General features: G+C 42.8%; 1 protein-coding gene across 1 annotated transcript in view; it reads right to left on the bottom strand.

Moving 5' to 3' along the window:
• INSC (inscuteable homolog (Drosophila)) overlaps positions 1-17,724 on the bottom strand; it is a 206,064-nt gene that overhangs the window by 42,581 nt on the left and 145,759 nt on the right. Inside the window, exons 8-9 of the mRNA XM_006865783.1 lie at positions 14,736-14,907; positions 9,642-9,820 (exon numbers count right to left, since the gene is read on the bottom strand). Coding sequence (XP_006865845.1) covers positions 9,642-9,820; positions 14,736-14,907 — 351 coding nt within the window. The remainder of the gene's footprint in view (positions 1-9,641; positions 9,821-14,735; positions 14,908-17,724) is intronic.

The raw sequence follows: 17,724 nt of genomic DNA, 5'->3' as shown, positions 1-17,724 counted from the left end.
ATAGCTGGTAGTTTTGAACTGTTGACCATGAGATTAGCCGCCCAATTCGTAACCACTACACTACCAGAGCTCCTTATTATTGATAGTAATCGATTAATTATTGCCATTATGTTTGTTTTTTTGTGGTGTTGCTGCTTTCTTTGTTCAGCATGTCTTCTTGTGCTAAGTTCATGGTTTTTTGTTCTTTCTTGTGAGTTTCCTCATAGTTTTTTTTCCATGTTCTTCTTGGATTTTCATTTTCTTTGTGTGTTGTGAAGTGTTACCTTAAATTTTAAGGTTACCTTATATCCATTAACTTTTCACTCCATTTATTGCAGTCTGTTTTATTCTGTAATCTACCTGACCTTCTCACCAGCTGGGTCTCTGTTCCTACGTTTTTACCTTCTTTTATATTGTAAATGTTTTGATCATAGACCAACCTCCCAGATTCTCTGAGTTTGTTCTTATAGTTTTGTTCTGTTCTCAACTCCTCCTTCTGTCAATTTAGTTCTAGGAGGAGCTGCCACGTATGTCAATCTCTGGTTGTTGTCTGTTCTGTTGTTTCTTAGTCCACAGAATTCCCTTTAGGATGTTTTGTAGTGCAGGGTTGGCTTTGGGAAAATCCCTTATCTTCTGTTTATCCTGGAATGTTTTGATTACACCATTGTATTTGATTGATAGCTTTGCTGGATAAAGGATTCTTGTTTGACAGTTTTTGTTTCTTTTTCCAGAGTTTTATATATGCACCCCGCCATTACCTTCTTGCTTGCATGTTTTCTGCTGACAGATCCGAGCTTAATCTGACTTGCTTGCCTTTGTATGTAATGCTTCTCTTTTCCCTAGCTGCTTTCAGGATTGTCTCCTTATCTTTGATTTTGGAGAGCTTGATTATGATATGTCTTGGTGTGGGTCTATCCTTCCTGGGGTTCACTGAGCTTCTTGAATGTTTATTTTTTCACTCTTCAGGATGTTAGAGAAATTTTCTTCCAGCAGTTCTTCAACTATTTCCTCTGTGGACTTGTGTTATTCTTCCTGTTCTGGAATGCCAAAAATTCTTAAGTTATTCCTCTTCATGTTGTCCAACATGAATCTTAGACCTTCTTCAGATGTTTTAAAAACTTTTTTCTGTTTGTTCTTCTATCTTAGTGGTATTGAGAGATTTGTCTTCCAGCTCACTGGTTCTGCCTTCCATCTCTTCTATTCTACTCCTTTGCCTTTTCAGTGTATTGTCTATTTCTGATATTCTATTATTGATCATTTGGACCTCTTTCTGTAGGTTTTGAATTGTTTCCAATGCTGTATCAATCTTATTTGATTGTTCCTGTAGTGCTTTCCTGATTTCTTCCTTATTTTTCTCAACTCCATTGTAAAGTGTTTTGGAACATTTTATAATCATTTTTCTGAATTCCTTCTCAGGCATTTCCAAGGCTTGCCCTTCTTCCAGAATGCAGTCCAGGTGTACCTCTGGTCATTTGTCTCAGACATTTTATCTTGTTTCTGGATATGTGCTGATATGGTCATCTGTTTTTGCTTCTTGGACATGTTTAGTGTTTATCTGTGGCTTTAATACTTAATTGAGTATGTGTTTTGATATTTTTATGCTTCCTGATTGCCTCCAGGTAGATGTGGTCTGGATGTGGGCTTCCCTTTTCATTCTTCTTATTGCTTAACTCAGAGTAACTTTCACAGGTGTTAGCTGCCTCCCTGGTATATGGCAGTTGGTATTGGTTCTTGCCTGGATTTTGGTGTTTTAAAGAGTATGATTGTAGCTTGATTATATGGCAGCAGTTGCTGTCTCTTCTTGCGTTATACAGGAAGAGAAAGAGTCCCCCAAAGGTAAAAGGGAGAACATAAAACAGTAAAACAGCAACAGCAAAAAAACAAGGGAAAAAAACACAGATTGTAAACTGTAGTCTATAATCACAGAAAAGGGATAGGAGGGAGAGTAGGAAAAAAAAAAAAAAAAAGAAAAGAAATCTGTAGCCTAATATGAGTATGATTTTAATGTCCTCATTCAGCTTCTTGCCTTCAAGGCCACCTGATAAATTTCAAGATACCACTATTGGTTGTTATGGTGTACCTCAGGATTTAATTTTCAGCCTGTTTTGTTTTTAAACTCTCTTTCCCTCTCCACACCCCTTCTTCTGGACTTTTCCCTATTAAAAAACAGTTCAGGGCTGGCTCTTGGGCTGCTGGTCTCTTTAATTTCTGAGAGTATCTATGTACATTCGTGGCAGAAGAACCCACCAGTGGTGGGGGCTGGGGGTGTCCACTTGTTCAGGTACCCCCTCTAGTCACCAGAATGGAGGTGCACAAACAGTGGGGGGCCAATGAAGAGACACCAAAAAAAAATCAGAAGAAAGCAAAACCGACAAAGTGTATTGTCCACCTTTGCTCCAAGGTTCCTGCAGCGTTACTCTGTAGTGGGTCTGCTCCCCGCTTGGTCTTGCCATTTGGTCTCACCCAAGTTGTTGACTCCAGGCCACCAAGCCCAGTAGATTCTAAAGTATGAGTGTTCTTACTTCCACTACAAATTCCACTAGCTATTAAGTCTTCAAACTTTTAAAATATTCCTACCTATGTGGTTCAGAGTTTGGAGGCTCTTCCTTGAACCCACTTCACCTGGAATTCTGTGGTATTGCTGATGGAGAACTTCACTGCACCTCTACCCTATCTGCCATCAAGCCCCGCCCCCTAGCTTTTCTATTCTTAAGAGCAAGTTTCAGAGTCTCTTCTGACATCCATTTAAGTCTTTTCTTTCTTTCCTGTCTTTTTTATGATGTTGTGCTTTCTTCCTGTAATATGTTCTTGATGTTGTCCCACAACTCTTTGGAATTTGACCATTAGTCTCTAATGCATCAAATCTGTTATTGAGATGGTATCTAAATTCTGGTCGACTATATTCAAAGGTCATAATTTGGCTCTGGTGGATTTGCTTTAATTATCCTCTGTTTCAGCTTGAACTTACATATGAGCAATTAATGGTCTGTTTCACAGTATGCCCCTGGCCTTATAAATTGATGACATTGAGCTTTTCCACCATCTCTTCCTACAGATGTAGTTAGTTTGATTCCCGTGTATTCCATCTGGTGAGGTCAATGTGTATAATCACCTTTGTGTTGTTTAAAAAAGGTATTTGTAACGAATAAGTCATTGGTCTCAAAAAATTGTATCATGAGATCTCCAGCATCATTTGTATTACAAAGATCATATTTTCCAACTACTGTTTCTTTCTATTTATTTCCAAACTTCATATTCCAATCACCAGTAATTACCAATGCATCTTGATTATATTGTTGTTGTTAAGAACCATTGAGTCAATTCCTACCCATAGCAACCCTGTATAGGATTTCCGAGGAGCAGCTTGTAAGCTTGAACCACCGACCTTGCCGTTCAAATGGCTTTTCAGTCTGGCACATTAACCCATGTTGTTGTTGTTGTTGTTAAGTGCCGTGGAGTCGGTTCCGACTCATAGCGACCCTGCACAGGGTTTCCGAGGCTGTAATCTTTACGGGAGCAGAACGCCTCATCTTTCTCCCGCGGAACCGCTGGTAGTTTCGAACTGTTGACCTTGTGGTTCACAGCCTGATTCATAACCACTACGCTACCAGAGCTCCTTATGTTTGATTAATTTTAGATTAAAGAAATTGGTAGAATTTTGTTCAATTTCCTCATCACTAACTTTAGTGGTTCATGTGTAAATTTGAATAATAGTGGTCTTCCTTGTAGGTATATGGATAATATCCTATCACAGACAGCACTGTACTTCAAGACAAATCTTGAAATGTTCTTTTTGGTGATAAAAGTGACATTTAATTAGTCATTCCTAGCATAGTAAACCATATAATTTTTAGATCCACAATGGCCAATACCACTGTGTTTCAGTTCACTAATGTCTAGCATATTCATTTGTATGCATTCCATTTCATTTGTGACAAGTTACAATTTCCCTAGATTCATACTTCACACATTCCATGTTCCAATAACTGATAGATATTTCTCTTCATTTTGAGCTATGCCCCATCAGCAAAATAGGTCCCAAAGGTTGTACTCCATTCATGTCATTATGGTCAACTTTACTTTGAAGAGACAGCTCTTCCCCAGTGTATTTTAAGTGCCTTTCAACCTAAGGGATTCATCTTCTAGCACTATATCTCACAATGGTCTGCTACTAGTCATGTCTACCGTGGGTGATGCTGCTGGCATTTCAAATCCAGCATCCCAGCGACCACAGTATGACAAGCTAACAGAAGAGTGGAGACAACAGCACTTACCACCACATTAATTACATTTCCTGACTTTGCCGCCTTCCTTCCCCAAAGCTAATATTCCTTGTCTCAAACCCTATTTCAATCTGTAGTTCTATCAGAAACTCCACTCCCATTCCTTAATGAGTGTCTACTTTGGTTCTAAGTACTTTATGAGCATTATCTCATGTAATCATCACAATGACACAATGAGGGAGGTAGTATTATTACCTCCATGCACATACAAGGAGGTTATAGCTCAGAGAGGTTAAGCAATTTGCCCAAAGTCACACTGCTAATAAATGGCAAAACAAGCATTTGAACTCAGGTCTGTCTAAGCCAAATCATGCGCTGTTTCTAAGTGATAGTTTAGGTTTTGTGTCAACCTGGCTTAGGTTTTGTGTCAACCCCAGTGGTTTGGCGGTTGAGATGCTGTTATCCCCATGGTGAGCTCTAATACAGTGTAGCAAACTCTAAGATGATTTGCTATGAGCAGGTGTAGTTAATTCTATGATGATTCACTGCCAGCAGCCAATCAATTGAAGGGATGTTTCCTTGGGGGTATGGCCTGCTTGCAATATATTGGACACTCAGGCAATAGCCTCCAACCTCCAGGTCTTTGGATTTGAGCAAGTGGCCTGCTCTATTACCTGCTGATCCTGAGAGTCATCGTCAGCCCATCTGCCTGCCAAACTGTCTGCCTGCATGTATATATATCATCCATGTATATTATCTCATTTGTCCTCACAATAACCATCATACATATACATCATACATGTATGTGCTGAAATTTTATGTATTTTGAGATGTGCATCAAAGCTACTCTTTCTACTAACTTCCATTTCTTCTCCTATAAATAATTCTTGGTAAATAAAAGGACTCTTAATAAATGGTATTCATGGTGAGGTCACAGAGAGGCTACAAAATCCAGGCATTCTAAATGTCAAATAGTGTTTTTCCATGGAAAGTACAGACCAGGAATTAGGGATGAGAGAAGATGGCCAGCTCCCTTTCACCCTAGGTTGACGCTGCTGAAGGGTGGGGCAGGGGTTAGTCAGCATGCCTGCAGTCAGTCCCTATCCTGCCTTCCAAAGCCAAGTCAGAAAGCTGGGCTCCCTGAGCGCATGGCGCCTCAAAAACAGATCCTATAGATGTGAACACCTAGCCCCACAGATGACTTCATCTGTTGGTGTTGTGGGCCAACAAATCAGTTCTGACTCACAGCAACCCTGTATAGGATTTCCAAGGACAGCTGGTGGGTTTGAACTGCCAACCATATGGTTACTAGGACAATACTTATTACAGTGCCTGACCATATGCCACTGGATCTGCATTTAGGAGAGAGGGAATGAAAGAGTTTAAATCTGCCAAGGGAGGGCACAGGACAAGCATGGCTATGGATGCATCTATTGGACCAATAATGTGGACTCAGCCTGCTGAGATGATGGAGGAAATCTCACCAAGATGTCCAAATAGAGGTGGCCAAAGTGTAGATCCAAATTCAAGAGGCTCAGAGCACACAGCCCTGACATCACTGGTCGATTCATTACCGGAAGCCTCACGGGGCATTTAATCTCCTAAGTATTTCAGGGGGTGGTGAGCACTTCAGAGCCTAATTCATCTTTTTTGTCTTCATTACAGAGAGCCCTCTGATCACCTTAATTCTCCCCTGCCACAGGAGAGAGTCATTTGTTTCTTTAATGGTTGTGCTTTCACCAGCTAAGTGCTTGCTCAGAGCCAGGGCAGAAGGTGAAGCCATCCTGAGGACAGAGAAGACACAGGACATGCTGGGCTCAGACCTGGAGGAACAGGAACAACTCTTGGCCAGATGCAGACAGAGCTGCTACGTGTAGCCTCTCCCATGCCCCCACTTCCTAGGAATCATCAAGGCATCAGGAGGAGGTCAGTCAGTCCTCCTGATGGGAAGAGGGTCTCTGTTCAGAGAGCCAAGGAACAGCCAATTTTACAGACAAGGGAACGTCCCTACAAAGATTCCCCATTCAGTGCTGTTTGTCACACTTTCAAATACTAATATTGCCAGTGCCTTCCATAGTTTCTATGACCCAAGCAGACTCCCTGGATAATGCAAATGGTTAACACTCTCAGCTACTAAAAGGATGGAAGTTTGAGTCTACCTATAGGTCCCTCCAAAGGAAAACCTGGCAAACTACTTCCAAAAACGTTGTTGTTGTTGAGTACCATGGAGTTGGTTCCAACTCATAGTGACCCTGTACAAGGTTTCCGAGGTTATAAAGCTTTACGGGAGCAGAAAGCCTCATTTTTCTCCCATGGAACAGCTGGTAGTTTTGAACTGCTGACCTTGAGGTTAGCAGCCTGATTCATAACCACTACGCTACCAGAGCTCCTTACTTCCCAAAATAGCAGCTACTAAAAACCTTGTCGTTGTTGTTAGGTGCCATCAAGTCGGTACTGACTCATAGTGACCTTATGCACAGCAGAAGGAAACACTGCCCGATCCTGAGCCAACCTCACTACTGCTGCCACTTGGCTAATCCATCTCATTGGGGGTCTTCCTCTTTTTCTCTAACCCTCCACCTTTTCAAACATGATATCCTTCTCCTGCGAATGGTCCCTCCTGACTGGGACACAATTCCACACTGACACAAATGAGGCCACTGTGATTCAGGGTCAACTCAACAGCAACTGATTTTATATGCCAGCAACTGTACTAAGAATTTACTTTCACTAGCTTAGTTTTTTTTTTTTTTTAACTTTGAGAAGTATGTATTTTTCAACTTCATTTTACAGATGAGGAGCGTGAGGCTCAAAATGCATGGTTCAAAGCTACATGATTATTTAATAGCAGAGAAACTATTAAAAGTCTCATTGCTGTGCTACCGAATCTTGTGTGTACTGACCAGAGTCAGTCACAGTAGAGGCACTTGACAGTGAAGGCACTTAACATGTCGGGCAGGTAACAGAAACAGCAACCAGAGGTGTCCAGCTAAAGAAAAAAAGGGTGTGAGCAAGGCAGAGCACAAACTCTGGCCCCTGCACTTTCCTTCCTCATGACTAATGGCTGTGACTGAATGGGCATGTCCCATCAGGAACTAGTCAGACCAACAGCCAGCCCACGGCCAACCGTCTTTATGTGGTCACTCTAGGAGGAGAGGGGAAGAACCTGGCCAACTCTGAAAAGTGAGAGATTACAATGGAAAGGAAGTCTGGAACATCATGAATAACTATGAAAGTGAAGACGAGGATTTGGGATAATCCGTTATTATTGGTCTTCCCTGAAACAGCAGGTTTGAAAATATTGATATTCAACATGTATTAAGGACTTAGCAGAGCCTAAGCATTGTGTTAGGCTCCTTGCATGTTTAATCTCACTGGCCTTCACAGTCACACTACAAGATAGGCATTAATGTACTAATTAATAGATGAGGAAGCTGGGAATCACCCAATCAAGAAATGACAAGGGAAGGATCTGCAAGCAGTGTCTCTGACGCTACAACAGTACCACCTCTTTTAGTTCATTTTCAAAGATGGCAGCCGATGAGTGCCAAAGATCCAGGTCTAAGTGAGGCCAGAATTTGAATACTGGCTAACTACTTGCCAACCATCTGATTTGGGGGGCATCATCTGTGAACCTCTTATCTATAAAATGGGATAAATATCACCAACCTTAAAGAATGATTGCAACTCTTATATGTCAAGAACTTTACAGTAGAAAATTCTCTCTGGAGTTTCTCTCATCAGCTGTTCTTCAACAGGCAGTTCTAAGGATAATAAACAACTGATGAAGCACCATCCTGCTCCTTCCCTTTTACTCCCCAAACAAATATTTAGGGAGTTTTTATCAAGGAGCTCTGGTAGCGTAGTGGTTACGAATTGGGCCCCGAACCACAAGGTCAGCAGTTGGAAATTATCAGCTGTTCCACAGGAGAAAGATGAGGCTTTCTGCTCCCGTAAAGATTTATAGCCTCAGAAACCCTGGACAGGGTCGCTATGAGTTGGAGCCAAAACTCCATGGCACATAACAACAACAACAACATCATGTGCTCCCATCCTGGCCTAGAGACCCTCAGAAATGCTGGGGAAGTATACAACACAGGGAGCAAGTTGTCGTTCAGTGGTAGAATTTTTGTCTTCCAAGCAGAAAACTCTGATTTGATTTCCAACCATAGTACCTCATGTAAAGCCAACCCATCCGTCAGTTGAGGCTTGTGTTGTTATGATGCTGAACAGTTTTCATTGGAGCTTCCAGACTCAGTGTAGAAAGAAAGGCCTGGTGATCTAATCTGAAAAATCAGCCATGAAAATCCCAGGGATCACAACAGTCAAATCTCATTGTGCATGGGGACTCATGCAGTGGTAGCTAACAACAGAACAGCGAGTATGTCCTTAAAGGAAAAGAAAAGAGACTCAGGTGAAATAATTTGAGAAGAATAAAAACACTAGCTATGTAAACACTGAATTGGGATGTGTGGACTTTAAAAAAAAAGAGAGACAATTCTAGAGCACCAAATCAATTAAGATAGACTTTCCTAGAACTGTAGAAAGAACTGGGATTTAAGATTGTAGCAGTCAGATAAGAAATAAGTTTGGAAGAAACAGGTGAGCAGGGAAACTAGCTAGGTTGCAGATAAAGGTGAATTGATTTAGAAGTTGTGAGGATCACTTGACTTAGAGCCCAGGCACATGGCAGAATTTGCAGAGACCCAAAACCCACCTGATCCACCCTGCATCAGCGCCACTGGGTGTGGAAAGTGGAGGCCAAGGGAGGTAGAAGTGGGATGGGATAGAATTCCAGATCTGAAAGGTCTTTTTTAATTCCTTCATTCAATGTTTTCCAACATTTTGGCAGTTAAAACCTCTCTTTCCTTAAAAAATTCCTTACAGGGAGCACAAATTCTGCTCTAAGCCCTGCTTCTAATGAGACACAGAAGAGAAGTAACTTGCTCCTGTCAGATGGACGCAGGAACAGGGACCCAGGATGGACAAGTCTGAATGGAGATAGAAGGCCCTATTGTGGTTGGGGTAGGAAAAGAGGGGCAGGACTTAGAGCTGCTCTGAGGTCACGAGTGATACTAGGAACATATACCTTTACCTTCCTACAGAATACAAAGCTCAGAATGCCAGAGAAAGAGACTAACAGGGCTGGACAATGTGTTGCCAGGATATACCATCTTCCCTGCACCAAGAAAGGAGCTCTACTAGCATAGTGGGTTACATAGTGGACTGCTAGCCACAAGGTCAGCAGTTCAAGTCCACCAGCCACTCAGCAGGAGAAAGATGAGGTCTTCTGTTCCTGTAAAGATTGACAGTCTTGGAAACCCTATACAGGATCACTATGATTTGGGACTAACCCAACGGTACACCATCACTGCCCCTAAAACCTAAGCCCTGGCTACTGACTGCTGTTTCCATGGTTACAGGCCCCGAGCTTCTTACCTGGTCCCGGGTGTAAGGTGTGTCTACTCTCTGCTTGTCACTGCAGGCCTCCAGGAGGACACGGATGGCATTCAGCTGCAGGAGCATCTCACAGGCCATTGTATCAAAAAAGGTGATGTTGGCAAGGGCCGCAGAGGCCAACAGGAAGACTTCTCCAGATGAGGCCTCTTGGCACAGTTCTGGATGGGAAAGGGAAGGAAAGAGCTTCACAGATACAATGCATACTCCTTATCAATTATGTCATTTGGCTCCCACAATAGCTGTCAGAGATCATGTGGACAAGCAGCATCATGCCCATTTTATGGATGAAGAAAGTAGGAACTAGAGTGCAAAATCTATTTGTCTACATGAGTGGCATCACTGGGGTTTGAAACATGGTGTGAGACTTGTAGAAGTCCTTGGGTTGACCATACGGTTAATGTCAGCTATTAACCAAAAGGTTGGTAGTTCAAGTCCACCTTGTAAAACAGACCTAGTGACTTCCAAAAACTCAGTCATTGGAACCCCTCTGGAGCACCATTCTACTCTGTCACACATGGGGCCACCTTGAGTCAGGGTCTACTGCACAGCAGTTGGTTTGGTTTGGGTGTTTTGGTGTAGCTCCTATTTATTCCTTCATTCAACAAGTACAAGGGGGCTTCAAAAGGTTTGTGCAAAAATTCTAATATCTTTTCATTCCATTTTTCCACAAACTTTCTGAAACTCCATTGTACTAAATGAACATTATGTGTCAGGTACTGTATTGGGGTCTTAAATGGCATGCTGAACAAAGGGATAGGGCCTGACGTTTGTGAAACTTACATCCTAATTGTAGACACGAGAAGAATGAAAAAATTCATATAAATAATCACAAATTCTGATAAAGGAAAGGGGAACAATAAACAAAGGCTAAGACAGAGAACTAATAAAAGTTCACAATTTCTGAGGGAAGGTCTTCCTAAGAATGTACTTTCTAGCAGAGATATTAAGGAGGAAAGGGAATCAGTCATGAGAACACTTGGGGGAAGAACGAGTCAAGGAAGCAGCATGAACAAAGGCTCTGAGACAGGAAAGAACTCTGAGACCATCTGTCGCTCTAGTAACACAAATGAGACTGTTGCTCACTAACTTTAAGAAAGAGGCTAAAGTTAAAACACAAGAGACTCTACCTCTCCAGCTGGCATCAGTGGAGATTTGGAACTTCATTTTGGGCCCAGGATAAAAATCTTCTAGCTGCAGGAAAGGCCTACACCATGGCCCTAAATATCAAGGTCTTCCTGTCTGATATCAGAGGCCATACCCCAGACTAACCAGATTCCTCCCCTTAAATCTGTTCTTGTACTAATGGTTGTTAAGGATGAGAGCCCCTGCCCCTTCCTTTGACATTACCCAACACAATGCCCCATGGGCCTACATGGCCTGCAATGGGCTCCAGCTGCTGGAGGGAGCATAAAAAGGCTCAGTCCATAGTGCTGTGCCTCACCCATGTTCCAAAGGGTAATGCATCTGACTTCTGTTCCTCAGCTTGAACTGAACCAACAATCAAGATGCTCCCAGTTCCAGAACTTCTCCAACTGATAATACCTCTACCAAACCCCAGGAAGAGAAGCCACTTCAGGAAAATAGCACCAGGAAAGAAAGAAATGTCAGGAGACAGAGTTGAACCACATTCTCTCCTGGTCCCTAGTTCTTGCCTCTTCACAGAGTATACTTCCAGATTCTGATATTGAGCTAACTACTAGCTCCTGGCACCTTGCCGTGAACGCAGCTACTAGTCCTTACCTACAAAGGGGCAGGAAAATAACAGCCGAACACCTGCAGTTTACCTTGCACTGTTCCATTACATTCTGAGCACCCTCAAAATTAGAAAGTAATCATCTCCATTACAGGTATGGAAGCTCAGATCCAGAGAAGCTGAAGCTACCACTTAACTAGTGTTTACTTTGCACCAGGCCACTGCTATATATTTTTTACCTTGTTAAGCCATTGAATCCTCAGCAACCCAATTTTTATTACAATTTTTTTTAGATGAAGGAACTGAAGATTCAAATGTTAAATGACTTGCCCAATGTCTGTGGTCAGTAATGGTTGGGGCTTAGCATTAAACTCAAGTCTGCCAGCTCTCAAGTTCTCATTCTTTCTATATGCCATGCGATCTCTTGGCTCTGATTCATTCCCATAGATACCCTCCCTCATAGACCTAGGTTGCAATCCTACAGGGAGGACAGTATGCCTGACCGAGTGGGTGTCAACAGTAAGCAACTCAGAATCTTAATCTACCTAAGAATTCAGCTGTTGATAAGCAAGGAATTATTGTTGTTGCTGTTGTTACAGCATATCACCCCTGTATGGGTTTCTGAAGAGCAGCTGGTAAGCTTAAACCACCAACCTTGTGGTTCAAGCTGACCTTGCAGTCCAGTGCATTCTCCTACATTACCACACCAGGACTCCAAACCAGGAATTAAGAACTCTTAATTAAGTGACTCCTTTGTCTAATGCCTGTTGGATGGTGGTAGTGGTGATGTGCTGTGAAGTCAGTTTTGACTCATAGTGACCTTGTATAGGGTTTCTGAGGTTGTAAATGTTTACAGGAGCAGAAAGCCTACCTGATTTCTGGGGAACCTCTGTGGTAAGCCTGTACCTCCAGACCATCTCCCCAGAGCCAGGGCTTGGATGAGATCAAGGAAGTCATTGGCCCACTTTGCTAAAAAAACTTCGTCTAGGTCCCAACATGCACGCTTATTCCCATGCACAAATGACCATTGCTGCTGATGCAGCAATTATTAACACAACCACCTAAGTGACATTTAATTTTGGTGCACATTTATTTGAACCATAGTCTGAATCACCTGGGATGTGCTATGAAGGTTATATTCAGGATTCTGTGACTCATTTATAAATGTTTCCAGGGAATGGCAAGAAACTAGAAAGCCATTTCCCACCAAAGAACAGGGGCCTGGCTACTTGCCCAAAAGATACAGCCCATCTGCTGAGTCTATGTGGACTCTAAAATGTATCTTCATCAGAGTGAAATACACAGGTAGACTCGTCGTCTTCAGGGAAAAGTCCAGCCTGGACAGAATGGGCATATAGCAATAGTGAAAGGTTGTTTGGACTATATATATTTTGGTTTGTTTACTTTATTATTTGTTAACATTCATAAGTTAAAAGATTTTTCTAGAAATTTAATCATTGGGGCTCATCCTTAAACTTCCCGGCCTTTCCAACATAGTCACTTTCAAGTGGAATTGGTTATTTCCTCCTTTGTTGTTGTTGTTGTTGTTAAGTGCCTTCAAGTCAGTTTTGACCCATAGTGGCCTTGTATAGAGTTTCCGAGGAGCAGCTAGTGAGCTTGAACTGCCGACCTTGTGGTTCAAACTGCTCTTGCAATCCAGTGCATTAACCCACAGCGCCACACCAGGACTCACTTTAGTTAATGCGCTTATGCTTTTAAATTTGATGCAGGATGCAAACCCTCTTATTTCCTTCTTTTATTTGGCTCTCTCCAACTCATTTCTGTTTCCTGTATGGCTTTTCTGGGCATTTGAGTATGAGACTCTTAGCATAAATAAACCTTGACACTGTCGTCTGTACTGAAGAAAGTTCTTCAACCTCTGTAGACCTTGGTTTCTTCTCTTGTAAAGAGTGAGTATTGAACTTTATGGCTACTTGAATTTACCAGGCCTCCAACTCACCTCCAGCCAAGACTTCCAACTATTGGCTTCTGTGTGTTTACAATTTTGAATTAAATGTGGACGTTGGCAAGCTGATTTTCTAGCTTGTGGGTGCCACCAACCTAATGACAGGAAACTAGCCATAAAGTCAACTTAACTGATGCTGCCTATGTGGAAAGTATTTGCAGTTCTTAAAAGTCTAGAGCTAGAAGGGCCCTTAGAGAAAGGGCTTCAGATCCCTTTTAAGAAGCACATCTAGGTGAGGTTACTATGTGAGGAAAATTGTAAAGTGAGCTTTATAAGGTAAAGTGCCAAGTGAATGTCAGAATCTCACACAATGCCTGCATAAAGTGTTGCTGGTCAGTAGCTATTTGTTACATGAACAAATGAAAAGTCAGGAACCAAATTTGGTTGTTTGACTTCTTATCCAGTGATCCAGGTTGCTCCTAAATTTAAGCTATTCCAGATCTTACCAGTCCTGGTTTAGTGACTCCAAAAGCTGAGCTATAATTTCTATTCATTTTCAACAAGATAGGAATACAGAGTCAAAGATAGGTTTGCAAAACAAGTTCCCTGACGATTGTTATCCTTCTTGTTTCTTCAGTTTTGTTAAGGAAAGCTGAATGAACCATGCATTGCATTCTAGATATCAAGACTACTATTCTTAGAATTTACAAGAGTCAAAGCTCTCATGATCCCCTAAAGAAATTTCAGGCAACAGGGTCTGATGAGCTGAGGCTTACTGAGAAGTCATTTGGCCTAGTCATTGCTGTCAGATTCACTGACTACAATAACCTTGAGGCTTCAAAACAAAGCCCATCAAAGTTTCTCTGGTCAAAGATCTTAATCTCAAATCTTAGGACCTATTCCTGCTTGAGGAGCCCTGATGTGGCACTTCAGGATAAACACTGGACAGCTAAGCAGAAGGACAGCAGTTCAAACCCACCAACCACTCTTTGGAAACCCCATACAGGGTTACTGTGAGTCAGAACTGACTTGGATGGCACTTAACAACAGCAACAACATTCCTGCCCTAGGAGTCCTGGTGTGGTGCTGTAGGTTAAGCACAGTTTTGCTAACCACAAGGTCGGTTGTTCAAAACTACCAGTGGCTCCTCCGAAACCCTGTACAGTGTTGCTAAGAGACTGAAAGGCACTTAACATCAACAAATACCTGCCTGAGGCTTGTCCTGACTCCATTGTGAAAGGCCAATTAATCTCAACCTGACCACAATTCAAAGGGCTTCTCGAAAGGTTACATGCATTTTATTAGGAGATTCTTGATAATGGAGTTCTTTAAACCCAATGAAGCCACTTTAATGGTGACATTTCAGCTAGTGTGGTCATCTATGTAGGAGACATTGGGGGTGTGATGAGCAGACCTTCGTAGCCCTTCCTGAAGACAATTCTGACCAGTGGTCCCCTCCCACTAGACAACTCACTGACGAGGGCTGTCACGATCTCTTCCATGCTTTCCAGGAAGCTGCTGAGGTGCTGGGGGAAGGGCAGGTGTGGAGAGGTGACCTGGGCAACCACAGCTGCAGCCTCAGCCCGCGTGGCCTCTGAATGGCTGTTGTCAGTCAGGATGTCAGCCAAGCACAGAACACCATCCACCTGCAGATAGAGAGAGGGATCTTCTGTGCATCCTGGGTCAACACCACTGCTCATAAGAGTCATGAGATGGAGACTCAAGTACCCTCACCCCCAACATAGCCCAGTGTGGAGACAGGCACAACCAGGTGACAATGCCCACAGAGTTATCCAAAGTCTGGCCCTTGGAGGTCTATCCTTTGGCTCCAGCAGAGAGCAGCAGCCCACAGTGATTTTCTGGAGAGAAGCCATCAAGTGTCCAGGAGCTAAACTCTGATCATCCACCATTGCAAAATGTAGTAGAAAGAATATGCAGAAATTCCACAGCATGATCATAAATCCTGTCTCCCTCTTGCTATAGGATTTGGCATTAGTCACTTAGCCTTTCTGAAATTGTTTCCTCATCCACCCATAGAATGTTGGGGGATGAAAAGAGATAAAGTAGGCAATGGCTGGTCCAAAAGAGATAGCCAAGAAACGCTGGTTCACTCCTCCCTTCTTTGGACTTAAGAGGATGCTGAGCTCAACACCTTTTCTTCCCCATCTTGTCCTTACAAAAAAAAAAAAAAAAACCCTCAACTTTCCTGGAAGACTTGCTGTCTCTGCCCAACCAGAAATGAAAAAACCTGTGCATGGTGGGACATGAATACCAGATAAAGACTCTAGCTAGTTTCCCAGCTTTGCCTCGCTTGGACCTAATCCTGGAAGAATAATTCTTGAGTTGCTATCAAGTCAACCCTTGACATATGGCAACCTCGTGTACAATAGAAAGGAATACTGCCTGGTGTTTTGCTATATGTATGATCAGTTGAGGATCAGACCATAGGGTTTTCATTGGCTGATTTGGGGAAGTAGCTCACTAAACCAGGTTTCACAGCCCAGGAATTGGAACACAATATTATATGACCTCCTGAAAAGTCACACCTGAGTTCAGACCTCAGGGTCCATCCATGGTAAGAAGGTAAGACTTGTGGGGAGAGGGAATGGAGTAGGGATGTCGTCAGTAACTTGTCATGAAGAGTTCAGCATCACACTGCCGAGGACCCTGTGGGCAGGGATGGGACTAGGGAGACCCATGGAGAGGTGATGAGGGAGGCCTGTCTAGAAGCCCCACAAGCCCACCAGGCCTGAGGTGCCTATCCTATGCCTTTACTCCCTGCCACTCAGCTCCAGAGGCTCACCAGAGGCCTATGTTTCCTTTGACTAATTATTGGGCACTGAGTTCCGTGTGCTTCCTTTAAATGGCCCTTGGGAGCTGTAAGGTCCATTAGCTGCAAAAGCCTTTGGCAATCTCAGACTCAAAGGAGACAAATGTGAAAACAGGAGCCTGGGGAACTGTCCGCAATAAAACTCACCTGGATGTGCTTCATAAAAGGAAACAACAAACAGCAACCAGGCAGCCCTGACAGGACTGGATTCATGCCAGGAATTTGACTAATAGGACCTGGAAAATGAGCCTCACTTCACATGGGCCCAGGGAAGGGTAGGGGGGCTGCTCTAGGCCTGGAAACAGGAAGGAGTTTTACTGCCAGCATAAGAAATTTCTTAGGTCTGTCTGGGCCTTCTTCCTCTTCCCTCTTCCCAGAACTGACCAAATCTGTTGTTAAGAGGCTACACAGGGTCCCTAATGGGGAAATGGCTCAATCAATTCAGTCTTCCAAATTTCATCTTCTACCATGTATCTGTCAATTTGTTATATTTTGGAGCATGCGGGTTGCTATGATGTTGAAAAGTATGTCACCAGTATTTCAAATGTCATTAGATTCTCCCATGGTGAAAAGGTTTCAGTGGAGCTTTGACACTAAGATAGACTAAAAAGGAAAACCTGGTAATCTATTTTCAAAAACTACCTAATTCAAATGCTATGGCTTACAATCATGAAGCTGGTGCAGGACTGAGCAACAGTCATTCTGTTACACATGGGGTCACCATGAGTTGAAGCTAGCTCAACAGCGATTAACAACAACCATGTCAACTGGGAAGAGGATGGGGCTGCTACCCTGCTCCTTGATCCAGGTGGGAATTCTGCTCTGACTCCAACCAGTGTCCTTCTCTAGTTGCCAACACATGCTCAGTGGTAGGCCAGTCTGAAGATACTAGAGAAGCCATGAGATTGAGGGTCTCTAAGGCCTTGATGCCACCCAAGTCCTGGACCAAGTCCTAGCCCTACACCCCAGCCAAGAATGCTGCTCTGTGAACACATGTACTGCGTGTTTATTCTGTCTATACAGAGGTGAGCTAGAGAAGAGTTTTCCTTGCACTGGATGAAGGGACTCATACCCACAGATAACCACCATATAAGGCAGCTTCAAAAAGTTTATGGAAAATTGGAATTTAGAGATAATGAATTTTTTTTTTTAGATTTAAAAAAAAAAACTTTTTATTGTGAATTGAGTGAAGGTTGACAAACAAGATCATCAGCTCTCCATTCAGCGAGGCACACACCTTGCTTCATCTCAATGATTACAATCCCCTTCCTGTAACAACATTCATCCCCCTTCCTCCTGTGGCTCCCATTTACATCTTATATTTCACAAATGAACAAGGCAAAAACATTTGAATGTGTACTTACAAAACAAATATATATATATATTCACTTAAATATCCAAAGGGCACATTGTGCCAACCAGCTTCTTGCCCAAAGACACACAGCCTTGCCAGTCCCTGGGCGTAGAGCCCACAGCTGTTCTGTCTCTCCATGCCACCATCTCTGCTGTCGCTGCTTTTGTAGGTAGGGATCTCACACTCTAGGCTCGCCCTTCCTTTTTTTTTTAATTAAATGTTTTTATTTTGCATTGAGTGAAAGTTTACAGGGCACATCATCAGTTTCACATTCAACCA

The sequence above is a fragment of the Chrysochloris asiatica genome, unplaced genomic scaffold, assembly GCF_000296735.1.
Source record: "Chrysochloris asiatica unplaced genomic scaffold, ChrAsi1.0 scaffold00083, whole genome shotgun sequence".
NCBI classification, from domain to species: Eukaryota; Metazoa; Chordata; class Mammalia; order Afrosoricida; family Chrysochloridae; genus Chrysochloris; species Chrysochloris asiatica.
Note: the sequence above shows the minus strand (reverse complement) of the source record. Positions and strands in the feature narration are given on the sequence as shown.